We start from the raw sequence: 22953 nt of genomic DNA on the forward strand, positions 1-22953 counted from the left end.
GCCTGTAGCTCAGGTGTGCTTAGGAGCATCGGCTCCAAGCGGTACCTGCCATTTCAGAGTGTTACCAGCCCGCACTCGCACGTTGCCGGGCCGCACTGGAGAGTTGCGCGCCTGCATCGATGCCGCAGTGAAAGTTTTAAGTAATAAACATACCGCTAATCAGTAACCAGAATTCTCACTTTCTTAAACATGCCTTTGCATGCAAGATGTTCCTTGAATTCATATTACACCCTTTTGATCCCAGAAATAACTTGGCTTCATGAATTATCTCAAAATATGATCCCACGTAACATTATGAAAATGAAAGAAATCAAAGTATGTGAGCTTTTTATTTTTGTATCACCTATCTCTGACCCGCAGGTGGCCCACAATTCCTTTTGGGATACGTGTGTGGCGCACACGGGGCCCCGCTTCCTTTTTCCAAACTGCATTCCTGTCCCTGTTCTGTCCTTCCCTGTCCTTGCTCCTTTCTCCCTCCCCCCTTCTTTCCCTCTTGGTGGACTTCTTTATATCGACCTGGCTATCCTATGGGCTTTGTTTTGGTATGTGCTCTTGCTTAGTTTGCTGTTTCCATCTCCTTTTCAGCATTTTTGGTCCCCTTCGGGTTTGGCCTCCATTTCCAACATTTTCCGTTCAGCGTGAACCATTTGGGGATGAACTCCCAAGGTAGTTTCCATGGTACAGGCTTCTCTCCCCCTCCCCTCCATTTTCCCTTTGCACCCTGGCCCCCCTTCCAGCTAGGTCACCAGCATGGTAGCCAGTCCGTGTGGTGAAGCTGTTAAGTACCCACTTGGCTGAGCCCCCTTACAACACAGGAATCACACTGCTAGTACCTGAGCTGTTAATGCCTCGTGTATGCCAAGGAGGCGATGCTCATCACTTTGGGGCATCAGAACTTCTAGCAATGGCCGCCATGCCAGATGGCCCTTGCTGTGGCTGGGTCACGCCCACAGGGCGAGCCCCTGGTTGGAGTGGGTGGTACTAGGGCAGACGCCTTGAACATGAAGCGACAAAAACTTTAACATCCTGCCCATTCTGTGGCCGTCTCTAAGAATGATAGGAGACATGAGTCTCCTTCTGATCCTTCAGCCTTTCCCTCCCTGGCCACCCCCGGGGAAGAGGGTCAAGCTCGCTGGCTTGGGCTGAAACCTTTCCCTCGGTACCTGGTTCGTACCAGGACAGATAGCGAAAGTTTTGCCATGACCAAGCCTTTGTTTTTCGTGGAGACAATTGAAGATAAGTATTACAAAGTGGAATCCATGAGTAAAATGCGGTCTGGTTCTTTGCTTATAAAGACATCTTCTGCTGCCCAATCTGACGCCATGCGTGCTTGTGACAATCTTGGTGACAGCCCAGCCTCCGTTGCACCCCACCAAGCTTTGAACTCAGTACAGGGCATCATTTTCCACTGGGATCTTCTTCTCCAACTGATGAGGAGTTTCATGCAAACCTCGAGCAGTGAGGAGTCTGATTTATCCACCGTGTACAGCGAGGCCCTAAAAACAATCACACCGATTAAGGTGCCTTTATCCTGGGCTTTGAGGGGGATACCCTCCCAGAGAAGGTCGAGGTGATGGTGTATCGGTGTGATGTAAAACCTTACATTCCACCACCGATGAGACGCCTTAAATGCTTACGGTTTGGACACACGTCTTCCCCGCTGCACCAACGATCCCCTCTGTGGTGACTGTGGGTGCCCCGTCCATGAGGGGAGTGCCTGTGCTCCCCTACTAGTGTGCGTAAATTGCAACGCGCAACATCCTCCATGCTCGCCAGCATGCTTGGTGTATGTGAAAGAACGACGGAGTCAAGAGTACAAGACCTTAGGTCGGCTTACCTACACCGAGACTTGTCGAAAGTATGACTGGCTCCATCCCGTGCCTATAACTTCTACTTTTGCTTCAGTTATGTCCATTCCCCCTCCTACCCCCTCCTCTTCCCAGACCCACCCCATTCGCCCCACACCTTCAGCTTCACCCTCACTCTCCCACTCCCCATCAGTACCCATACCCATCCCTTCGGGTGCTGCTCCCCCTCCCCCACCGGAGAAGTGTCCCCCTTCTTCAGCAGCTGCCAGTACTGGAGCTCCCTCCTGGGACTCCTCTTCCCGGCACCCTACTGAAAGGTGATCTGCAGCTCCACATTGGCCACGCAATCCACAGCCGATGGGTGCCAAGATTGTCAGGTGTAAATCTGTGCCCAACCTCGCTGCAGTCTGCCCTTCTCTTCCTTCACAAGATAAGAAAGAAACACGAGAACGAGGGCAAGGCCTCTCCTGTAACCCCTGAAGTGCCGTCTTCCCTTCCTCCAGCCAAGGAACTAACAGAGTCTGACCCGATCTATATAGACATTACCCCATCCTTATTGGTGATGGATGGTGACTCAGCAGCGTGACTGGCTCGGGTCCATTCCCTTCTCTTTTGGACTCCAGCTTGAGAATCCTCCAGTGGAACTGTAATGGATATTTGAGCCACCTCCTGAGTTGCAGCCCCTTCTTTCCTCCTACTCTGCTGCTTGCATTGCTCTCCAGGAGACCCATTTTGTCAATTATTGCTCACCCACCCTTTGGGGTTACGTGTTTTGTCGGAACCAAATTGGCCCCTTGCAGGCTTCTGGTGGTGTTTGCACCTTGGTCTGCAAGGACATTGTTAGTAAATGGGTTCTCCTCCATACCACTCTGGAAGCGATTGCTGTCAGGGTCCATCTGGTGACTCCAATCACAATATGTAATCTCTACTTCCCACTTGACAGGCCGCCCACATCCCTTGCTCTAACCACCCTTCTTCAACAACTCCCTTCTCCCTTCCTGCTACTAGGGGACTTTAATGCCCACAACCCTTTCTGGGCAGGACAGTAGAAGCAGTTCTGGCAGGGCTTGACCTCTGTCTACTAAACACGGCATTCCCATACACTTTAGTGTGGCACATGGCACTTCGTCTGCCATTGACCTCTCCATGTGCAGTGCCGATCTTCTTCTCTCCATTCAGTGGGGTGTCCACGATGACTTATGCGACAGCCATTATTACCCGATTGTTTTGACCTTCCTTTAGTGTATCTCACTCCGTCACCTTCCCAGGTGGACCTTCTCTAAAGCTGATTTGGGTGCCTTCTACTCCGCTACCATCCCCCTGTACTACCACACAGCGGTATTGGAGAGTCTATTCAGACTTTGACTGCCACCATTCCTTCCACTGCTGTTTCAGCCATCCCTTCTTCCTTGGGTTTCCCCCATCGGAAGATGGTCCTTTGGTGGACTCCGGAAATTGCTGCTTCCATAGAAGACTGCCACCACGCTCTTCAATGCTTCAAGTGGCACCCTTCTACTGCTCTCCTTCTGATATTTAAATGATTCTGCACCTGGGCCTGTTACCTAATCAAATTTCAGAAATGGATTTGCTGGGAACGATATGTGGCTACCATAGGACCACACACACCCTCTTCACAAATCTGGGCAAAACTCAGGCGAATTTTTGGCCATCATCCTCCCACCAGAATTGCAGGAATTTCTGTGCATGGTGTTGTCCCTACCCATCCGGACTTTGTCGCAGATCATTTTGCTCAACACTTTGCTCAAGCCTCCGCATCGACTCAATATCCATCCATGTTCCTCCTCCTGAAAGAATGCTCAGAACGACTGCCTTTGTCTTTCGTTTCTCGCTGCTTGGAGCCTTATAATGCCCCATTTAGTAAGTGGGAATTCACCAGCGCCCTCGCCCTTTGTCTCGACGCGGCTCCTGGACCGGAGTGGATACATAACCAAATGCTCCAACACTTATCAGTGGTTGGCCACCGTTGTATACTGACCCTTTTCAACTGTCTGTGCAGTGAGGGGGTATTTCCTACCCAGTGGCAGGAAAGCATCATTATTGTGGTGTTGAAGCCTGGGAAGCCACCACTTCAGTTGGATAGCTACCGTCCAATTAGCCGTACCAACACCCTCTGCAAGCTCCTTGAATGCCTGGTGAGTCGGCGGCTGTTTCAGATCCTTGAATCCGCGCGACCTTTTGTCATCGACTCAAGGTGGTTTTTGCTGTGGCTTCTCTACAGTGGGTAACTTGGTCCACCTGGAGTCTGCTATCCGGTCAGCTTTTGCCCATCGGCAACACCTCATTGTGATCTTCTCTGACCTGCATAAAGCCTACGACACCACCTGGCGCCACCACATCCTCACCACCCTTCACGAATGTGGCCTTCATGGCACTCTGCCCGTTTTTATTCGTAACTTTCTTTCTTGTCGCTCTTTCCGGGTCCAAGTTGGTTCCTCTTACAGCACTACCCATTGGCAAGAAAATGGGGTTCCACAGGGTTCTGTGCTGAACATCCCTCTCTTTCTCGTAACCATTAATAGACTGGTGGCAGCTGCTGGGTCGACAGTGTCCCCCTCTTTGTATTCTGACGATTTTTGTATCTACGTTGCTTCCTCTTTCATGTATGCTGCAGAACGTCGTCTACAGGGGGCAATCTACCGGGCACAATCTTGGGCTCTCTCCCATGGCTTTCAGTTTCCGGTGGCCAAGTCATGTGTCATGCATTTCTGCCGTCACCGTACAGTCCATCCCCATCCAGACCTGTTCCTCAATGGCCAATCCCTCAAGGTGGTGGACACCCATTGCTTCTTGGGTCTGGTCTTCAATGGCTGGTTGACATCACTCCTGCATCTTCGCCAGCTGAAGAGGACATGCTGGTTACATCTCAGTGTTCTTAGATGTCTGTGCGATACCACCTGGGGTGCAGACCACTCTATTCTACTGCGGTTGTACAAAGTGCTGGTCCAGTCTCATTTAGACCATGGGAGTCTTGTCTATGGTTCTGCGTCACCTTCGACGTTGCAGATACTAGACCCCATCCACTATTGTGGGGTACGACTTGCGACTTGCGACTGGTGCCTTCTGGACCAGCCCCGTGATTAGCCTTCTCGCAGAGGTGGGGATTCCACCGCTGTGAGTTTTGTGCCAACAAGAGCTGATATCTTACGTGCTCCGCAATTGGTGCACCCCAAAGCACCCTAATTATGGTCTCCTTTATCCAGACACGGAGATCAACCTCCCGCGACAGTGACCACAAAGTGGGCTTACCGTGGCTGCCAGCATTCAGTTGGTCTTTTATGAGCTCCAGCACTTCCCTTTACCACCTCTTTTTATCTGGTCACGCACATACCCCTCTATGGTGCGTCTCTCGGCCACAGCTCTGCCTTGATCTCTCCATCAATTCAAAGGATTCTGTCCCTCTGGAGGCCCTGCACCACCAATTCTACTGTCTCCTCAATTCATTCCAGAGTTCTCAATTGATATATACTGATGGCTCCATGGTTGCTGGTCACACTGGTTATGCTTACACTTATGCGAGACACACGGAACTTCGTTCCTTGCCAGATGGCTGTAGTGTTTTTACTGCAGAATTGGTAGCCATCTTGCGTGCACTGGACCATGTCCGCTTCTGCTCAGGACTGTCCTTCACTATCTGTAATGACTCCTTGAGCAGTTTGCAAGCTATCGGCCAATGCTTCCCTCATTACCCATTGGTCATAGCTATCCAGGACTCCCTTTCTCTCCTTGATCAACGTGGATGCTCAGTGGTTTTGCTTTGGACTCCAGGCCATGTTACGATTCCTGGAAATGAACTTGCAGCAGATTGACTGGCTAAATTGGCTACTAACAAACCACCTCTTGCTATTAGCATTCCGGAAATAGACCTTTGCTCGGCATTAAAATGTCAGGTTTTGGGACTTTGGAATGCAGAATGGCACACTATTTCTTCGCCAAACAGGCTCAGGGCAATAAAGGTTTCTACAACTATGTGGCGGTCCTCCTTAAGGGCCTCTCGTAAGGCCTTTGTCGTCCTTTGCCGGCTTTGCATCGGCCGTACTTGGCTGACTCACGGTTATCTCCTCCGTTGTGAAGACCCCCTCTCTGTCTGCTGACTGGTTCACCTCTTACCCTGCAACAAACTTTTAGCTTTCCTGACTCACTACTCGTGGCGTTAGCCAACAATGCCTCAGCAGCTGATTTAGTTTTATTATTTCTGCATTCTGGGGGTTTTTATTGCTTCATTTAAGTGATAATTAATTGAAACCCTCAGCTGCCAACAGGTGTTGTTGATATACCTCGATGGGGATAGCTGAAAATGTGTGCCCCGACCAGGACTCGAACCTGAGATCTCCTGCTTACATGGTAGATGCTCTATCTATCTGAGCCACCGAGGACACAGATGAATAGTGCAACTGCAGGGACTTATCCCTTGCATGCTTCCTGTGAGACCCACATTCCCAACTGTCCACAACTACATACGTAATGCGCCTAATAGATATTTGCCCGTCCACTCATTACTCGCGCACACTAAGGTGATGATTCCCGTAAGAGTTCAGGCAAACTGTGCACATTCGCACAGATGAAGGTCAATGGCCGTGTAGCCTTTAACTATATATGAAGATAACTGCTCTCGAAAGAACAGATACCATTGATGACCGTGCAGCTTCTCTAGAATAAATTATAATTAATTGAAAGCCTCAGCTGCCAACAGGTGTTGTTGATATACCTCAATGGGGACAACTGAAAATGTGTGCCACGACCGGGACTCGAACCCGGGATCTGTATTTAAGGGTGGGACCTTCAACTTATCAGTGGGTGGAGTGGATGGCTGGCCGTCTTGCTCCCCCCTTCGCCCCGACTGGACTGGCTTCAACTGGGGTTGGTGGTTCACCCCTGCCCTCTGCCTTCCCACTCCTTTCCTTATGGGTCTGTTTTATCTTGAGTGTGTATCTTGTCTACCTGTGCTTCCTCCTGTATGCCCGTCATTAGTCACTTTCTTTCCCTCTACTTCCACCTTTTTCCTTCCTTCTTTCTTTGTCAATAGTTCGTAATTTTATAGCCATTGTAGTTCCCTCTTATAGTGTGAGGTTTTATTGGTTTGTTATTCCAAGGTCGGAAGGACTGATGACCATGTAATTTGGTCCCTTCTCCAATCCAACCAAGCAACCTATCTTTGACAATATCAGCATTGTGATAATCTTTATAGATTTCAGGCCTACATTATCCATACAGTAGGGAAAGGAAAATGAAAATTTAGGTTACTAACATAAAATCTATTAAAATCCTTGCCAATTCTTTTTGCAGTTAAAGTAAAAATAAAATACATGCTGTTCGTTCCTGTAAATCATAGATGCCATTTGGTGAAGAAAGCAATATCATACTAAAGTAAGAACACCACAAGAGAACTAGGTGATATACATAGAAGTTACAGTGAATTAGAACTTTTAAAAAAAAATTCTAGTGTGCTGTGCACGCCTCGATTGTTTCTTACATTTTACTGAAAATTTAAAAACAAAATTATATTCTACAATATATAAAAGCAATGAAAAACACATTTGTAGGTAGAAAGGATTTATTTGTACAAAACAGAAAATGAGGAATGATTTAGTAGAATATACATGTTGTCAGCTGCTGATGGGACTCTTATTTCAGCTTGTGAGGTATTTACATTACTGACCATATGCTCAACAGAGACAACATGACCCAGACAGCACAGGGCAGTATCCTGCTGTAGATTGATGTCACATGTCTTCTAGCTATGATGTGTCTGTGTTAACTTGATTCCCTGTTGTCCTTACATTTATTACGACAACTTTCTGGTCACCAGATGTCACCTGTGACATATGTATATGAAGTTTGTGGATGCTAATTTTTGTTTTACATTAATCTATATAAACAAACAGGTAAATGTTCAATTGTACAAAATTGTAAATCTCTGAAAGTTTTTCTCTGATTCCTTTGAAATTTTGGCACAATGTTGCATTTGAATACATGCATTTTTATGTACCTTCTGGAGTGCCATTTGGCATATAATTATATACATAGTGTGTCTATAATTAAATTTCCACTTTAAAAATGCTGTGGGAAAAGAACCCCTGCTCAGAATGATGTCAAATTTGAACAGCATGTTATTGACACAGGGAGAAACACCATGGAACAAAAAATAAAATCATGGAAATTTGACCAATAGCTGGCACTATTAAGTGTCAGAATATGTGCGCCTATACACAGGTGGCACATGGCTGTTCCTCAGTTTGCATTCAAGACACCGAACATGACTGTCTCCATAAAGGATCGTACTCTGCTGGTAAAGTTCTTTTACAAAAATAGTGACTGTGCACCAGTAGCTCCGCAGAAGTTCTGGACCCTCAGGAGTAAGAAAAAAAGGCATTGGTCCAATGTCTGCTAAGAGTCTAGAGAAAATGATTACAACATTCTAGAAGACATGTTCTTTTGAAGTGCAGTGAGTTAGAGTGAGGAAAGCAATTGATCAGACATCTGTCGAATATGTGGCCACAGCATTGCAAAAGGAGTTGAGCGATGGTGCGCCAACATTCAGTGCATGGGGAATTACCTTAGCATTGGAAATGTGTGCAACAATGGTGCATAAAATCCTATGAAACACCCTGCATTATTATCCATACAAAACAACTCATGTTCAAGAGAGACTTCCTGCTGACCTGTCAGCAAGACAAACATTTGCTCTGAAATTTCTTGCTCACATCGAAGTGGAAAATGAATGCCCATGGAGCATTCTGTGGAGAGATGAAGCCCATTTCCATCTCCAAGGACATGTCAATAAGCAGAATAGCAGGATGCAGGCAACGGAAAATCCCCATACACATCAACCAGTACCACTTCATTATGCGAAGATAGCTTTGTGGTGTGGGATTGTCTTGTTTGCTTGCTTTATTTCTTCATTTGTTTTCCTTGGTGTTGACGTACTGCATTGCTACACTGGCTGAAAAATGGGGTTGGAAGATCAACACTGACTACTTGAAATGATGTAGCTGACAGGTGCACATTTGCGTTTCACAGTTCTTTACTTTTAATGTTCATAACCCCCAACAATACACAGTTATATGGCTAGTGCACTATTGTTTAACTTTCGATAAGTCTCATTAATAGGTTGCAAGTGAAGATCCACATCCTGCTTCAATAGTTTACTGTTGTACATCAACAAGCAGTAAAAACCTAACCACACAGTTCACAACTCTTGCAGAATATTGCGGTGTGTATTGAATAGACACTGTTATTGTTTTAACACATAGCCTAATTGTGTTGCACTTATTTCACAGTTGATGCATTGTTGTTATTCTAACAAACACAGGTTTCTTGTCTGAAACTCAGCCGTGGGCTGACTGACTCGGGACCAAAAATCAGGCCCTTATATATCCCCACAATAATAGGTACTGAAACTACACATTGTTTGAAGTTCAATTTACAGGAACTACAATTAAAACTTAACTATTAAATTAACTTTTTAACAGTTGCTTCTACCACAAGAGTTAGGCTGAATTAATTATTTAAATCATGAAATTAACAAATATCATTACACAAACACTAATTTTGACAAAACTGTTAATTACTTTGGAATAAATTAAGGGCTGACTTTGCTAACATGTTTTCGGATGGAGCGAAATACTTTATGATTACTAGTATTTCGTTTTTCAAATGTTTATAATTTGTACAGAATTTATATTTGTTTATAAGTCAACACTAGAATTTAAGTTATGAAACAATTACTGATTTTGCCCTATAATGAAAGTTACTAGCTAGGAATAGTGAAAATAAATTAGAAAATCAATTACATACATAAAACTAAGCACAAAATTAATCTGGTGGTATATTCTTTAAGACCTTTTTCTTTTTTGAAAATGCAGATTATACTCACACATGTTAATGATAATTAGTTAAGAGTGAAAAAAAATGAATTTCAAGGAGGCAGATGGCAAAACAAGAGGTGAAGTAAAAAAATCCCAGCTTGCTCACCACAGGATGATGGCATCGTTTATCGTAGGGCCATATTTTTTCGAGGAATTGAGTTCTGCATCTACTGTGACCAGTACTGCCATGGGTAAATGCTATGAGAGTCTTGCTCACCAGCATCATTCCAAACCTTCAACAGTGTTGATGTGTGAGTAGGATTATTTTTATGCAAGATGGTACTCCTCTGAACATAGCACAGCCAGTGAAGCAGCTGTTGCAGAGGCATTTCAGAATTACTAGAATTATCACTCATCATTTCTCTACCACCTGATGTCCGGATCACTTGATCTTAATCCGTGTGACTTCTGGCTTATCTGAAAGATGATGTATTTGGTGCTCCAATTACGAACATGGCCATCGCCTGCTGTGCCACGCTGTCATCATGATTGCAGCCAGAGACATTGCCGACATTGTCATTTGACTGATGCTTTGCTTGGCTCCAATCTTTGCGCTGTCAGCAATGCCAGACATCTACTGTTTCACATGAGAGGTGACTGGGTGCCTCCACCAAGCTTTTCCTGATGCAATACGCTGAGGGCCAGGATAAAGAAGTTAATTGAACAAATCCACTGTCAGCCTGATGCTCATTTCACTCTCCATAGGTGACAATCGAAGGGATTGATGTTGGATCATTGACATCGCCATCTTAGAACAATGTCTGAACCTACAGCCTATGGTACGATGAGTCCAAAAAATTTTGTATAGTATTTTGGTCGTAGAGAAGAGTTTTGACAGCATTTTGTAAAGTTGATTTTATTCCAAGTAGAGGAAAAGTGTGTGTGTCTAGTTTTAGAGGTAATGGAAGTTGTGATTGTTTAGAGCCTGTTAGATGTGAACCTTGAGGGTCACTCAGTGCCCTGTACAAAAAGAGTTCAAGTAAAATGTTATACTTGTAATCATTGGGGGCATATGGCTGGGCAATTCTTGGGAGTTGAGTTGGCTTATGATTAGATGGAAGAATGAAGTTAATAGATTTTGTTTTCTTGTCTTGTGAATGTTAGTTCTCAAAATGAATGTTGTCAAGGACAAAGCTTTGACAGTGCCAGAGACGCAAGATGTCGGAGTCAGAAGTAGTATATGTATTTTTAGGAAAGGTAGCATGACTAACAGCAGATAACACAGAGCTGCATGGGTTGGTAGAATCGCAGTCATCACAAAGGATTGTAGATTTGTCAATCACAAGTTTAATTGCTCCTTTTTTTTGGCAGGGCAACCAAGAACGTGCAGACCTTTGTGGGAGACCTCAGAAATATGGCACAGATGGAAGGTTGGTCTGATAAGGAATTATTGAATGTTGCAAAGTTGAGACTAACAGGGGAAGATAAAACTTATGTATGACATACAGAAGCTCTTAAGGGAGCCAGACACTATTGGGAACAATTAGGGGTAATAACTAAGAAAAATATGGGAACTGTGAAACAATTTTTTTAAAGTGGTTTCATGCAGAAATCGCAGGACATGTATGGACAGGAGGTCTGACGGATTTGTGCACAGCGGTGTGGTGAGCTATAGTGTGTGAGGATATTGATTTGTCAACTAGAATACAGGGTAAACGGATAGTGTTTGCAGCTAGTATAAATGTTTCAGATGCAGATGAATGGGCATTTGAGGAGGCATGTCATCAGCCTCAGGCTGTTGTGGATTAAGTGAGAGGAAGTAATAGTTTTAGAAGTAGAGCAATGGGGAAGAATAAGGCATTAGTTACCAGTGGTAACTCCAGGTCCATTACAGTCATTCCCAGTAAGATTGGATGCTATGAAATCATGTGAAGAGGAGGATTGTGTGATAGGTTGAATAGTAGGAAAACTGGGTTGAGGGTTTATTGAACACAGGGATGCATGTGTCAGCCACCAGTAGTGATCTGGTGAAACGTAAGCAATGGGACTCACCACGATACAGATATCTTGGAGTGAGGGATAAAGATCTCACTCCGTGAGGATTGATGGACACAAACTTTTGCCTGGATAAAGTTCAATTTAAACAGTGTGGAGAGATTTTGCCACACATGAGTGAAGGCTATCACATGTTTGTGGGATTAGATTTCTTATGTCAGCATTGTGCCATTATCGATCTTCGCAACATAGTGTGGAACATGATGGAAAAATTTTTTCAGTTAGGTTTGGTGTAGCGATGTCACCATGAATGACCACACTAAGACTTGACTCACACGATTGTGTACCTAAGGATACTGGGAAATCACTTGGCATCATTGTTGATTCTAGTTTGCCAATAGGTGATGGAACCATTAGAGGAAGGTATTAGATGATACGATTTGCTTAGTTAAAAGAGGTATTGTACGCATAAAGAAATAAAGGGTGTGAAGAAGGCACCTGCTTATGTAGATAATTTTAGCGCAGAGGACATAGGATTAACAAAGGGGCTGTTAATCGCTAATATGGATATCCTGGAGGAAGAAGAATGGGACATAGAGGGGTGTCAGCCACAGACAGTTGCCAGACACCATTGAAACCAGATTAAGAGAAAAATTGAAGTGCCTAATGGGAAGCAATATGGAACGGATGGAAAAATTACTTTTGGAATTTAAGGATTTACTTTTTCCAAAAGGGCCATTACCAGGTATACATGATACACAGCACCACATACCAACTGGGAACGAATCACCAGTCTACTACAAACTATACAGGATACCTAGGTTCTTGCTGCCAGTTTTGCAGGAATTTCTCAATTGACAGCTGAAAGATGGGGTTATTGAAGAAAGTAATAGTGCATTGGAGGGCAGGAATACCCATCGTGTCAAAAGAAAATCAATGGATGGAACACAAAAATGTAGGTTTTGTTGTGACTACAGACACCTAAATGTGAAAATCATAAAAGATGCCTACCCTTTGCCAAACATCACAGAAACTTTGGACCATTCAGAGCAATGCAAATATTTTTCAGCAATGGATTGCAGGATTGGTTATCATCAGATAGAGGTTGCATTGCAGGATTGACACAAACAGCGTTTTCGACAATGTGAGGACATTTCCAGTTCAAAACAATGCCATTTGGATTAAAAAGTGTAACTGCAACATTTCAATGATTGTTGGACGGAGTACTCAGAATCAATTACGTGATCGTCTATGGGAGTGGTACGGAACACTGTACTCAATGATTAAGGGAAGTATTCATAAGATTAAAAGCAGCGAAGTTAACTTTGAGTGGAGAAAGTGTAATTTTGTGATGGAAGAGGTAGCATACGTAGGTCATATTATAGGTAAAGATGGAGTAAATACATACTGCAAGATTAATTAGAGCTGTATGTGAATTTATCATACCAGAATATGTAAAGGAGTTGCAATCGTTCTTAGGAGTCACAAACTATTACTGCCACTTCGTAAAATGATTGTGGTATTGTCACACCATTGACACAATTGTTGAGAAAGGGACTAAATTTGTGTGGTCAGAATAGTGCTAGCATGCTTTTGAGGAGCTAAAAGAAGTTTTAAGATGGAGTCCAATATTGGTCTTTCCGGATTTTAATAGAGAATTTGTTGTATCATGTGATGCATCAGCACTTGACTGTGTGCTGTCACAGGAGGTAGAAGGCATAGAACATCCAGTAGCTTACACATCAAGACAACTAAATTCTGCAGAAAGAAATTATCGCACAATGGAGAAAGAGACTTTAAGCCTTATTTAAGGAATCGCATATTTCAGATGTTATCTGTACAGTAAAAAGTGTAGAGTAATAGCAGATCATGTGGCATTAAAATGGTTGTTGATGTTAAAGAATCCTTCTAATAGATAGAAGTGATGGGCAGTAATACTAAGTAAATTTGATATTAAAGTCACTCATAAACATGGGAAGAAGCACAGAAATGCGGATGGCTTAAATTGACAAGTAGCAGTATTACTTATTTTCGGTAATGAACATAAGGAATGGCCAACTGCACAGAAAGCAGGTGATGAATGTAAGCAGTATTTTAAGCAGTTGGTTTTGTATGCTGTGTCATCAGAACAAGACATAGCCAGGGAAAAAGCACCACAGGTGCAAAGATTTGAGCTGGTGCCAGTGCCATTAGAGACTTGCCACTTACACGAGTTTTTGCCAGTGCCGCAGGTGGTGCTGAGTATGAAGAAATCAACTTCACCTCAGCCAATTGCCGGCAGAGTACAATACGCCAGTGACCGACAACAGTGGACAGAAGCCTGCTCGGAAGATAGAAAAGCAGCTCTCACCCCCTTGGTTACAGATCATCATCCAGGGCTGAATTAGACAGGGAACATCATTTAGTGAACTCTTAGAAGTGAACAGACAGTTGTTGTAAATTGCATTTGGTATGTACTGAGAAATTTGCCAAATGTTATTTGCACTTAGCCATTGAGGGGCGTTTTTTATTATGGTACATGCAGTGTTGGAGGCCTTGTTATTCAACAAGTCACAAAGATAAGTAAACCCTTTTAACTCATTGGTGTGGCTTTGTCACTAATTTGTTGGAGTGTTATAGAACCTTCATTTTCCTATCTTATTACCTGACCCTGCGGCATAGCTGTGCAATAGTGGCAGGGAGAAATTGTCTTAGTGGTGTACTGCACCAGAAGCCATTTCACAAACACTCAAACTTGGCCTACCATAACAACAGCTTATCGTAAGAATTCTACTACCATAGGATCTGAACTTACAGTAACAATCAACAAGGCTTAATGCCAGAGAAACAGAAAGAATAGGATATGGACGGAGGGGTGGGAGGAAATGTACATAGAGAGAGGCAGGGGGAGATGGAAGAGGGGAGGGAGAGGGAGAGAGAGGGGGGGGGGGGAGAGAGAGAGAGGGAGAGAGAGAGAGAGAGAGAGAGAGAGAGAGAGAGAGAGAGAGAGAGAGAGAGATGGTAGGACATATTTATATGCCATTTCAATACATATATAGCAATTTTCCATGTAACCAGACTGAGCCACAGCAATGTGTGACCAGGTGCAGCTAGTTACAAATAAAGTTGATAAAATTTTTACAGATTTTAAGTTTGTGATGTAGATTATTCTTTTCATATTGTAGAGTCTAGAGATGGGTGGTGTGTGGCTGAAACTGGTGATTATTTTTGTAATCATGGTTGCTCTAAAATGAAAAGAAGTGTACAATATGTCAGTCACTCTTCTCCTTAGACACGCATGTGAAGAACGTTGACAAGATGCACTAGAATCTGAAAGCAATTGTCTCAGAAGTATGAAAACACTGTGTGTGTGTGTGTGTGTGTGTGTGTGTGTGTGTCAGAGTCCAATACATAATGAACTATATCTCCTTTCACAGTTACTTCTTTCTCCTAGATCTGTTCTGCCAAGGAACACCATTTGAACATCCAGTAAAGTAACTCCAGTTATAACTAAACAAAATTGTTTCTTTAATCACAGATCATATTTTGATAAGAGGTAGTTTTGTGAGAATGGAAAAAATGTTATCATTTGAAATAACATAGTGTTTTGAAGATTATAAATACATTTTACTCACGTAACAAAAAATTTCATGCTTTCTGAATTACACTTCTACAGAAAATTCCATTCTTTTGAGCATATTAGATACTTAAGTATTACAGTACAGTTTCATCAGTCAACTGTGCCCACTTAAGAAAATGCATCAATTAAAAGATTTGATTCTGAGTTTTTATAGTCACAAAAATCACTTCCCCTTAGTCACATATTACATTCCACATCCAGATATCCTGATTATTTCATTACAAAACAGACTACATAATAGTCATTCTTACTTCACCTGTACAATGTCTGGAAAGGAGGGTGTGATTTAGTTGTCTGCAGTCCTTGTGTATGCTCATCAAAAATAAAATTTCAAGTAGATATAATTATATGTAAAAAGAAGTTTTTATCATCACGTATTTCCCAAAAAAGTATACAGGCACTGACTATTGTATCTCTAATTAGAACATGGCCACAAGCCACCTCCTTTACATCGACGTGTCTTTCCAAAAATGAGTTGTGCTGTCAATTGCGAGATCACAATAGTAGTGTTTTCTCAACTGTACTCAATTGTGATTGTATTAATACGAGAACAAAACAAATAACGGAGGTTAATTGCTGGCCTTTGAATTTATACTTAGCTTGAAGAAGAAGGAATGTTTAGTTTTAATGATAAATTTTCATATCTATAGATCTGTGTACAGTGCAATAAAATACCTGTAGATTGCAATTGAATGTGCAGATGCTTGTCAGGAAAGACCACAAATACTTCAACCGTGTGCCATTATGTGTAGTTTGCTAGTTACATCCACGTTTTGATACTTGTTTCTTGGGAGGGGAACATAATTACACGATTGGGTATATCAGATTTTGGTGTGTCAGATGTGGGTAGTGACTGCCCACTGCTGAAAACAGTTCCTATTTGAAAAAAATGACAAGTTGATAAGTTCTTTGCAGACTTGTTAACATTGGTTTAAGTAAAACAATATAGGAAGTTTTTACATCAAATAAGTAAGGCAACAAATTGAATGTCTTTGAACTTCAATTATTTATTGATTAAAATCACAACTGTACTAGTGGCATAAGTCATTTTAGAAAACCTTAGCAGACAGCCAAATTCACAAAGCAGACCCAAAGTATCTTCTGCAATAGAAAATTAATGGTTCAGACTGTTAATGTGTATTAGCACTCTTCCTTATAAAACTTAGCAGTCCATCTGCATTTGGGGTGTATTTTTCCCCTCTTCTCCTGCTGATGTATTTTGTATGGTTTGTGGTGGGTCTTATACCAGCTCTAGTGGGAAGTTGCGTCCCTGGCCAATACAACTGGGCAGCATTTTGCCGACCCTAATACACCGCCAGATGAAAGTAGTATTACCTTTATCCTCTCTTCTCAGAGTAGTTGTTTGGTGGTCCGGATCTTTCCGTGCCACCTCCCTGTCGATCCAACTGCGGTGAAGATTTCTGAAATGCTTCCGCAAGTTCTCTCTACTGCACTACTAAATAAATAGCCACACTTCTGACAAACAGGGGTATATTTTGCCCAACTTTTCACTATTTCTTTTAACAACACAACAAACAATTGCTAAGGTAATACCACTCTCTTGACTACATTCAATTATGTCCGTACATGCGTACTTTAGGGCCTGAGAGAGCAGAGACAGATAAACAACTACTGCTGTTCAAATGTTCATTACACCCTTGTTGGTGCATCATTTACTCCATGGCTCTTGGATTCAGGCACTTGCTGCACCATGGCACAAATGACTCCCGGACAACCAGTGGTTGTAATACAATTTTTTACTGGTCCCCTTCTCGCTGGATCCACCACTGCTCCACATTCACTGCATACAAGAAAGGAAAACACACAGTTTCCATTTCCCACTACATTTCTCCTTATTCAACTTACTCAAGAGCACCTCTTTTTGATGGCTTTCAAATGGTGTGTTGGGATGTTTACAAAAATCCTGAAACACTACACATTCACTCTCACTGAATAGTTCTGACAATGCTCACTCACAGAACTCAACTCTATGCAGCCATTTGCTGCCCAAATGTCAGTCACAAACTTTATTACTCACATCGTGGAGACAGACCACCTCACCCTTTTGTCACTAGAAACAGTCTCTTCTCAATCTTTGCAATTGACTCTGCAAGCTACTCTATCTTCCACCAATAAAACCAGCCTACCATGGCTTGTCCTCACAATTTTTTTCATTTTATGTTCCACTGACTGTCGCTGTTGTCTCTTCCATGCCTTGCAATTACATTCTAGTGATGTGCATTATTATTGTAATATTTTTTACAACTTTCAGCCACCTGTAATTAAAAAGGTTACATAATAGATCACATGCCAGTGCTAATAATGAAGACATCAAACTCCATATGTTAAAAACAAATGTCTCGTGAAATATTATGCTAACATGAATTAATTTGTAATTGCCTAATGCATAAATATTTTACACATTTTCATATTAAGAACTACTGATTAAATTTTGGAAAAGAAAAAGAATCACTTTAGCATGCTGTGGTGTGTACATTATCATTGAGACTCACCACTGCCTGCTTGCTAGGGCACGTGGAGCCTTTTGGATTATTTAACACTCCCTGCTCCGGCTGCTAAGCTCCTCAGCCAATGTTAATGTCATACCAGAGCACTTCAAACAATAGCAACTGTTTTCAGCTTTCTGAACTGCAAATACCTCATCACATGTACATACAACCTTTGCCATGTCTTGCAATATTTTTAAAGGGTGTGGGTATCCACTGTATAGTCTTTCATTATCTTTACATTATGCCACATACCATCATATGTAGTGGGAATAATTGCAGAATACATGTTCTCTCTCTCTCTCTCTCTCTCTCTCTCTCTCTCTCTCTCTCTCGTAATGATGTTCACATAAGAAGGCGCATGGAGGTGTGAAGCAAAGTAGGGAGGAGCAATGTACCACATGAAGCTCCAGTCAAAAGCATCATTCTGCAGCACTGCCTGAAGGATGCTCTTCATGCTGCGCATGAACATTTAGCACTCATTTTCATATTAGTTTAGGTGCGGTGAAATTTCTTAGCTAATATAGTGCCCATTATCGATGGCATGAAGCAAATAAGACAAGTAGTGAGTTATGAAGTGACAGCAGTAGTTTTCATAGCATATAAGTTCTACTGCGTAGAGTCAAAAGTAGAAATAGTGGCCCAGTGTAGTGGTCACCATAGTGTTGTCAGTTACCAGGAGAGGTAACGTCTGGATCATGAGGTGTGAGATAGAGACAGAGCACTTACTGAGGACATTGTGGGTTATTTTCTGTCTGTGCACAGAATGCATCACGCTGGCGCATTCTTATGTACGCATCACTATAGTGCTGAAACTAGTAAAGAAATAGTGTTTCTTAGGGTCTTTGTGATTAGCCTTTGCAATCAGTTTGTGATATGTAGAAGTTTCCTACAAACTAAGACATAAGTTACTGTTTTATTACTCATAAGTCTCTTCCATATAGATGAAATTCGAAGAAAAGTTTGGCCAATACTTGTCGGAGTTGATGCACCATCAGATACTGAACTTCCCAGCCAAGCTGAATTAGAAAGTCATGTGGAATATCAGCAAGTAGTGCTGGATGTTAATAGATCTCTCAAAAGATTTCCACCAGGTATGTCCAGATCATTTGTGTTATTACAGAAATCACAATATCAAGTAGTAATTTTCCCTTTCGTTATAGTTGGCCATAGCTGTATTTGAATGCAATGAAGGTAACTTGGTTTGAATTGTCTATCATTTGTTTTTGCAATCACTGGACTCTAAGTAATTCTAATTTTTCATGACTTGCTTTTTCAGCTTTCAGTATTTTACTTTGATTTGCTCAGCAGGGAAAAATGACATGCTGTTTACATTCTATTGATATTGTAAAAATTCACTTCCATTAATGTCACTGATAATTATTTGACAGGTATTCCATATGAACAGAGAGTGGCTTTGCAAGACCAGTTAACAAGGCTTATACTGAGGGTAATAATCAGATATCCACATTTGCGGTACTACCAGGTAAGGTACATTTGTAAAAGTATTTGCAAGATCTGAATTAGTTAAAATTTCACATTTAAAAGAAATGGTATAATGCTAAGAACTGAGTTTGCCTGATGGGTGTTGGGAAAGCTATTACTACTGTTGTTGGGCTGCAAACTAATGAAATGCATTCCTCCATAAAAAAAACTGTCTCTAAGAAAGAATGATAGATTAGAATTGTTTTGTATTTGCTGTGACAAAGAGACTTTTTAAGTTTCTATGAAGTACTTTAAAGTTAATTTTCAGGCAAACTTTATAACAGAGTGGCAGTTGTTTAGATTGGGGTTACCTCCCCCACCACCTCCCCTCCCCACCCCTTTATCAGCAGACTCTAGAAATAGGACAGTTTGAAAAACTAAAGAATTCTGTTTGTTGTCTATATATGTTATTCTGATGGCAGATTTTGATGAAGATAAATCATTTTTTTCATCAGATATTGATTTCTTTTTTTCTTTTCTTTTTTTATGCTATGGAATGTAAAACAGTCTTAGTTCAAAAAATTGTTCTTTTATTTTATAACCTGTTCTGATCCATACAGTTGTCATCAGACGTGTTTCATTCTTGACTAGTATAAAAGAAAATATTAAGAAAACTTGTAGCCAAAATAGACTTTCAAAAGATGTAAAAACATAGTAAAACTGTGATGAACAAACACTATTCACCCATAGTGTAAAGTTGCTTTCAGCCTGCTGAAAGCGATTTTACACTATAAGTCAATTGTGTTTATTTAACTTAGTTTTGTCATATTTTTATACCTTTTGATCGTGCCTATATTGTCTACGATCTTTTGTTTTATACATTAGTTTAGAATGAAAGACCTATTCCATTAGAACTACTGACAGCCTTGGGAGAGCCAGCCCTAACAAAACTCTACCATCTGGTGAGCAAGATGTATGAAACAGGCAAAACACCCTCAGACTTAAAGAAGAATATAATTATTCCAATTCCAAAGAAATCAGGTGTTGACAGATGTGAAAATTACCGAACTATCAGTTTAATAAGTCACAGCTGCAAAATACTAATGCGAATTCTTTACAGACGAATGGAAAAACTGGTAGAAGCCGACCTCGGGGAAGATCAGTTTGGATTCTGCAGAAATATTGGAACACATGAGGCAATACTGACGCTATGACTTATCTTAGAAAATAGATTAAGGAAAGGCAAACCTACATTTCTAGCTTTTGTAGACTTGGGGAAAGCTTTTGACTATGTTAACTGGAATACTCTTTTTAAAAGTCTGAAGGTGGCAGGGGTAAAATACAGGGAGCGAAAGGCTATTTACAATTTGTACAGAAACCAGATGGCAGTTATAAGAGTCGAGGGGCATGGAAGGGAAGCAGTGGTTGGGAAGGGAGTGAGACAGGGTTGTAGCCTATCCCCAATGTTATTCAATCTGTATATTGAGCAAGCAGTAAATGAAACAAAAGCAAAATTTGGAGTAAGAATTAAAATCCATGGAGAAGAAATTAAAACTTTGAGGTTCACCGATGACATTGTAATTCTGTCAGAGACAGCAAAGGACTTGGAAGAGCAGTTGAATGGAATGGACAGTGCCTTGAAAGGAGGATATAAGACGAACATCAACAAAAGCAAAATGAGGATAATGGAATGTAGTCGAATTAAATCAGGTGATGCTGAAGGAATTAGATTAGGAAATGAGACACTTAAAGTAGTAGATAAGTTTTGCTATTTGGGGAGCAAAATAACTGACAATGGTTGAAGTAGAGAGGATATAAAATGTAGACTGGCAATGGCAAGGAAAGGGTTTCTGAAGAAGAGAAATTTGTTAAAATCAAGTATAGATTTAAGTGTTAGGAAGGCATTTCTGAAAGTATTTGTATGGAGTGTAGCCATGTATGGAAGTGAAACGTGGACGATAAATAGTTTAGACAAGAAGAGAATAGAAGCTTTCGAAATGTGGTGCTACAGAAGGATGTTGAAGATTAGATGGGTAGATCACGTAACTAATGAGGAGGTATTGAATAGATATGGGGAGAAGAGAAATTTGTGGCACAACTTAACTAGGAGAAGGGATTGGTTGGTAGGATATGTTCTGAGGCATCAAGGGATCACCAATTTAGTATTGGAAGGCATTGTGGAGGGTAAAAACCATAGAGGGAGACCAAGAGATGAATACACTAAGCAGATTCAGGATGATGTTGGTTGCAGTAGGTACTGGGAGATGATGAAGCTTGCACGGAATAGAGTAGCATGGAGAGCTACCAGTCTCAGGACTGAAAACAACAACAGCAACATGGGATGATGATAGTGTATATCAAAACCATTCACAAAATAAAAGATAAAATTGTATTTGAAGACTGTTTCATTTTGTACATCAGGTTCCTGTGTCCTCCACTGTGATCAAGTCACTTGTTCCTTGGTCTCAACCTCAAATTTTCACTTCAGATTAAAAATGGCTTTTAATGGAATGAGGAAATTCCTCACAAATTGTACATGACTTACATGCTTCACTAGCTGGCGCTGAAACAGTTGATGCGGCAGGTTCATCAGTAAAATTGTTTCCCATGATTAAAGGTCCAAGAAAGCAATATAGACTCTAGCAGTAACTTTGTTCACTTATTAACATCTGTTACTTGGCGTTCGGTCAATATCTACTCCCATCTCTTAGATGCATGTGTAAGGAAAGGAAATATTGTTTGCAAATGCCTCAAATGCAATTATGTTTTTCTTTGTTCCCCATGTCAAGATAAATAAAGAGTAATCTTTTCCTTTAACCTTCCTCTAAACTCTTTCCTTTTCTCAGAATAAGCTCTTTTTCTCTCATCTAACCATTTGACTCCAGTTGTTATTTTGTTTTATCTCCCTTAAAACCTCCAATTTTCTTGATTTCTAGTCTAAATTTCTTTCTGTTGAGTAAGATGTCCTCTCCAATCTGCAGTTCTTCTAAGTTCTATTTTGTTTTGCCTCCCCACCCACTTTCCTTGTCTATTTTCCTGTTTTGGAAAAATTTGTGGATCTGTTTTGTTGATAGCTTATCTTTCATTCTCTCTAGATTCTTTCCTACATCTTCAAATGCCACTTTGCATCCATCTGAAAGTAGTGTTTCTGACCTGTGAGGGCCTCTGATGTTAAAACTATACTGTAATGCTGTAATTTAACATCCAACAATGGAAATGCCAGTTAGGAATATCAACACTCTAGGAAAATATAGATTGCTACTTACCATAAAGAAGACACATTAAGTTGCAGGCAGGCACACTTGAAAGACACTTACATAAAGCTTTTGGCCACAGCTTTCATCAATAAAAGAGACATACATACCATCCGTACACAGAAGCAAGCACATCTCATGCAAAATGAACACCAGCTCCAACATCTGGGCTAGCATGCCACTATCAGGCGGGATGCGACCTGCTGTCTGGAGGTGGTGGGAAGGGGAAGGGATTGTAGTGTATGGGTGGGGGGAGAGACAAACACTATCTGGTGGAGTGTACATGGACTAGAATGCCAACAGGTGCAGTCTCAGGAGGTTGTGGGGCAGGGAGGTGGAAAAAATTGAGCGGAAAAGGAGAGGTGCAGTGAAGAGGGAAGGATTGGCAGGTGAATTGGCAGTGTGAAATGAAAATTGGGCAGAGGCCATAGGACGAGGGGATGTAAACTTGTATGGAGGGTGTAGGGACAGTATGTTACCATAGGTTGAGGCTGGGATAATAACGCAAGTGGAGAATTG

General features: G+C 41.7%; 1 protein-coding gene across 1 annotated transcript in view; it reads left to right on the forward strand.

Annotated features, from left to right (window-relative positions):
* The window catches only part of LOC126162847 (TBC1 domain family member 20), a 162832-nt gene that overhangs the window by 16142 nt on the left and 123737 nt on the right, over nucleotides 1–22953 (forward strand). Inside the window, exons 3-4 of the mRNA XM_049919618.1 lie at nucleotides 18700–18849; nucleotides 19147–19241. Coding sequence (XP_049775575.1) covers nucleotides 18700–18849; nucleotides 19147–19241 — 245 coding nt within the window. The remainder of the gene's footprint in view (nucleotides 1–18699; nucleotides 18850–19146; nucleotides 19242–22953) is intronic.

This window comes from Schistocerca cancellata, chromosome 2 (genome assembly GCF_023864275.1).
Source record: "Schistocerca cancellata isolate TAMUIC-IGC-003103 chromosome 2, iqSchCanc2.1, whole genome shotgun sequence".
Lineage (NCBI taxonomy): Eukaryota > Metazoa > Arthropoda > Insecta > Orthoptera > Acrididae > Schistocerca > Schistocerca cancellata.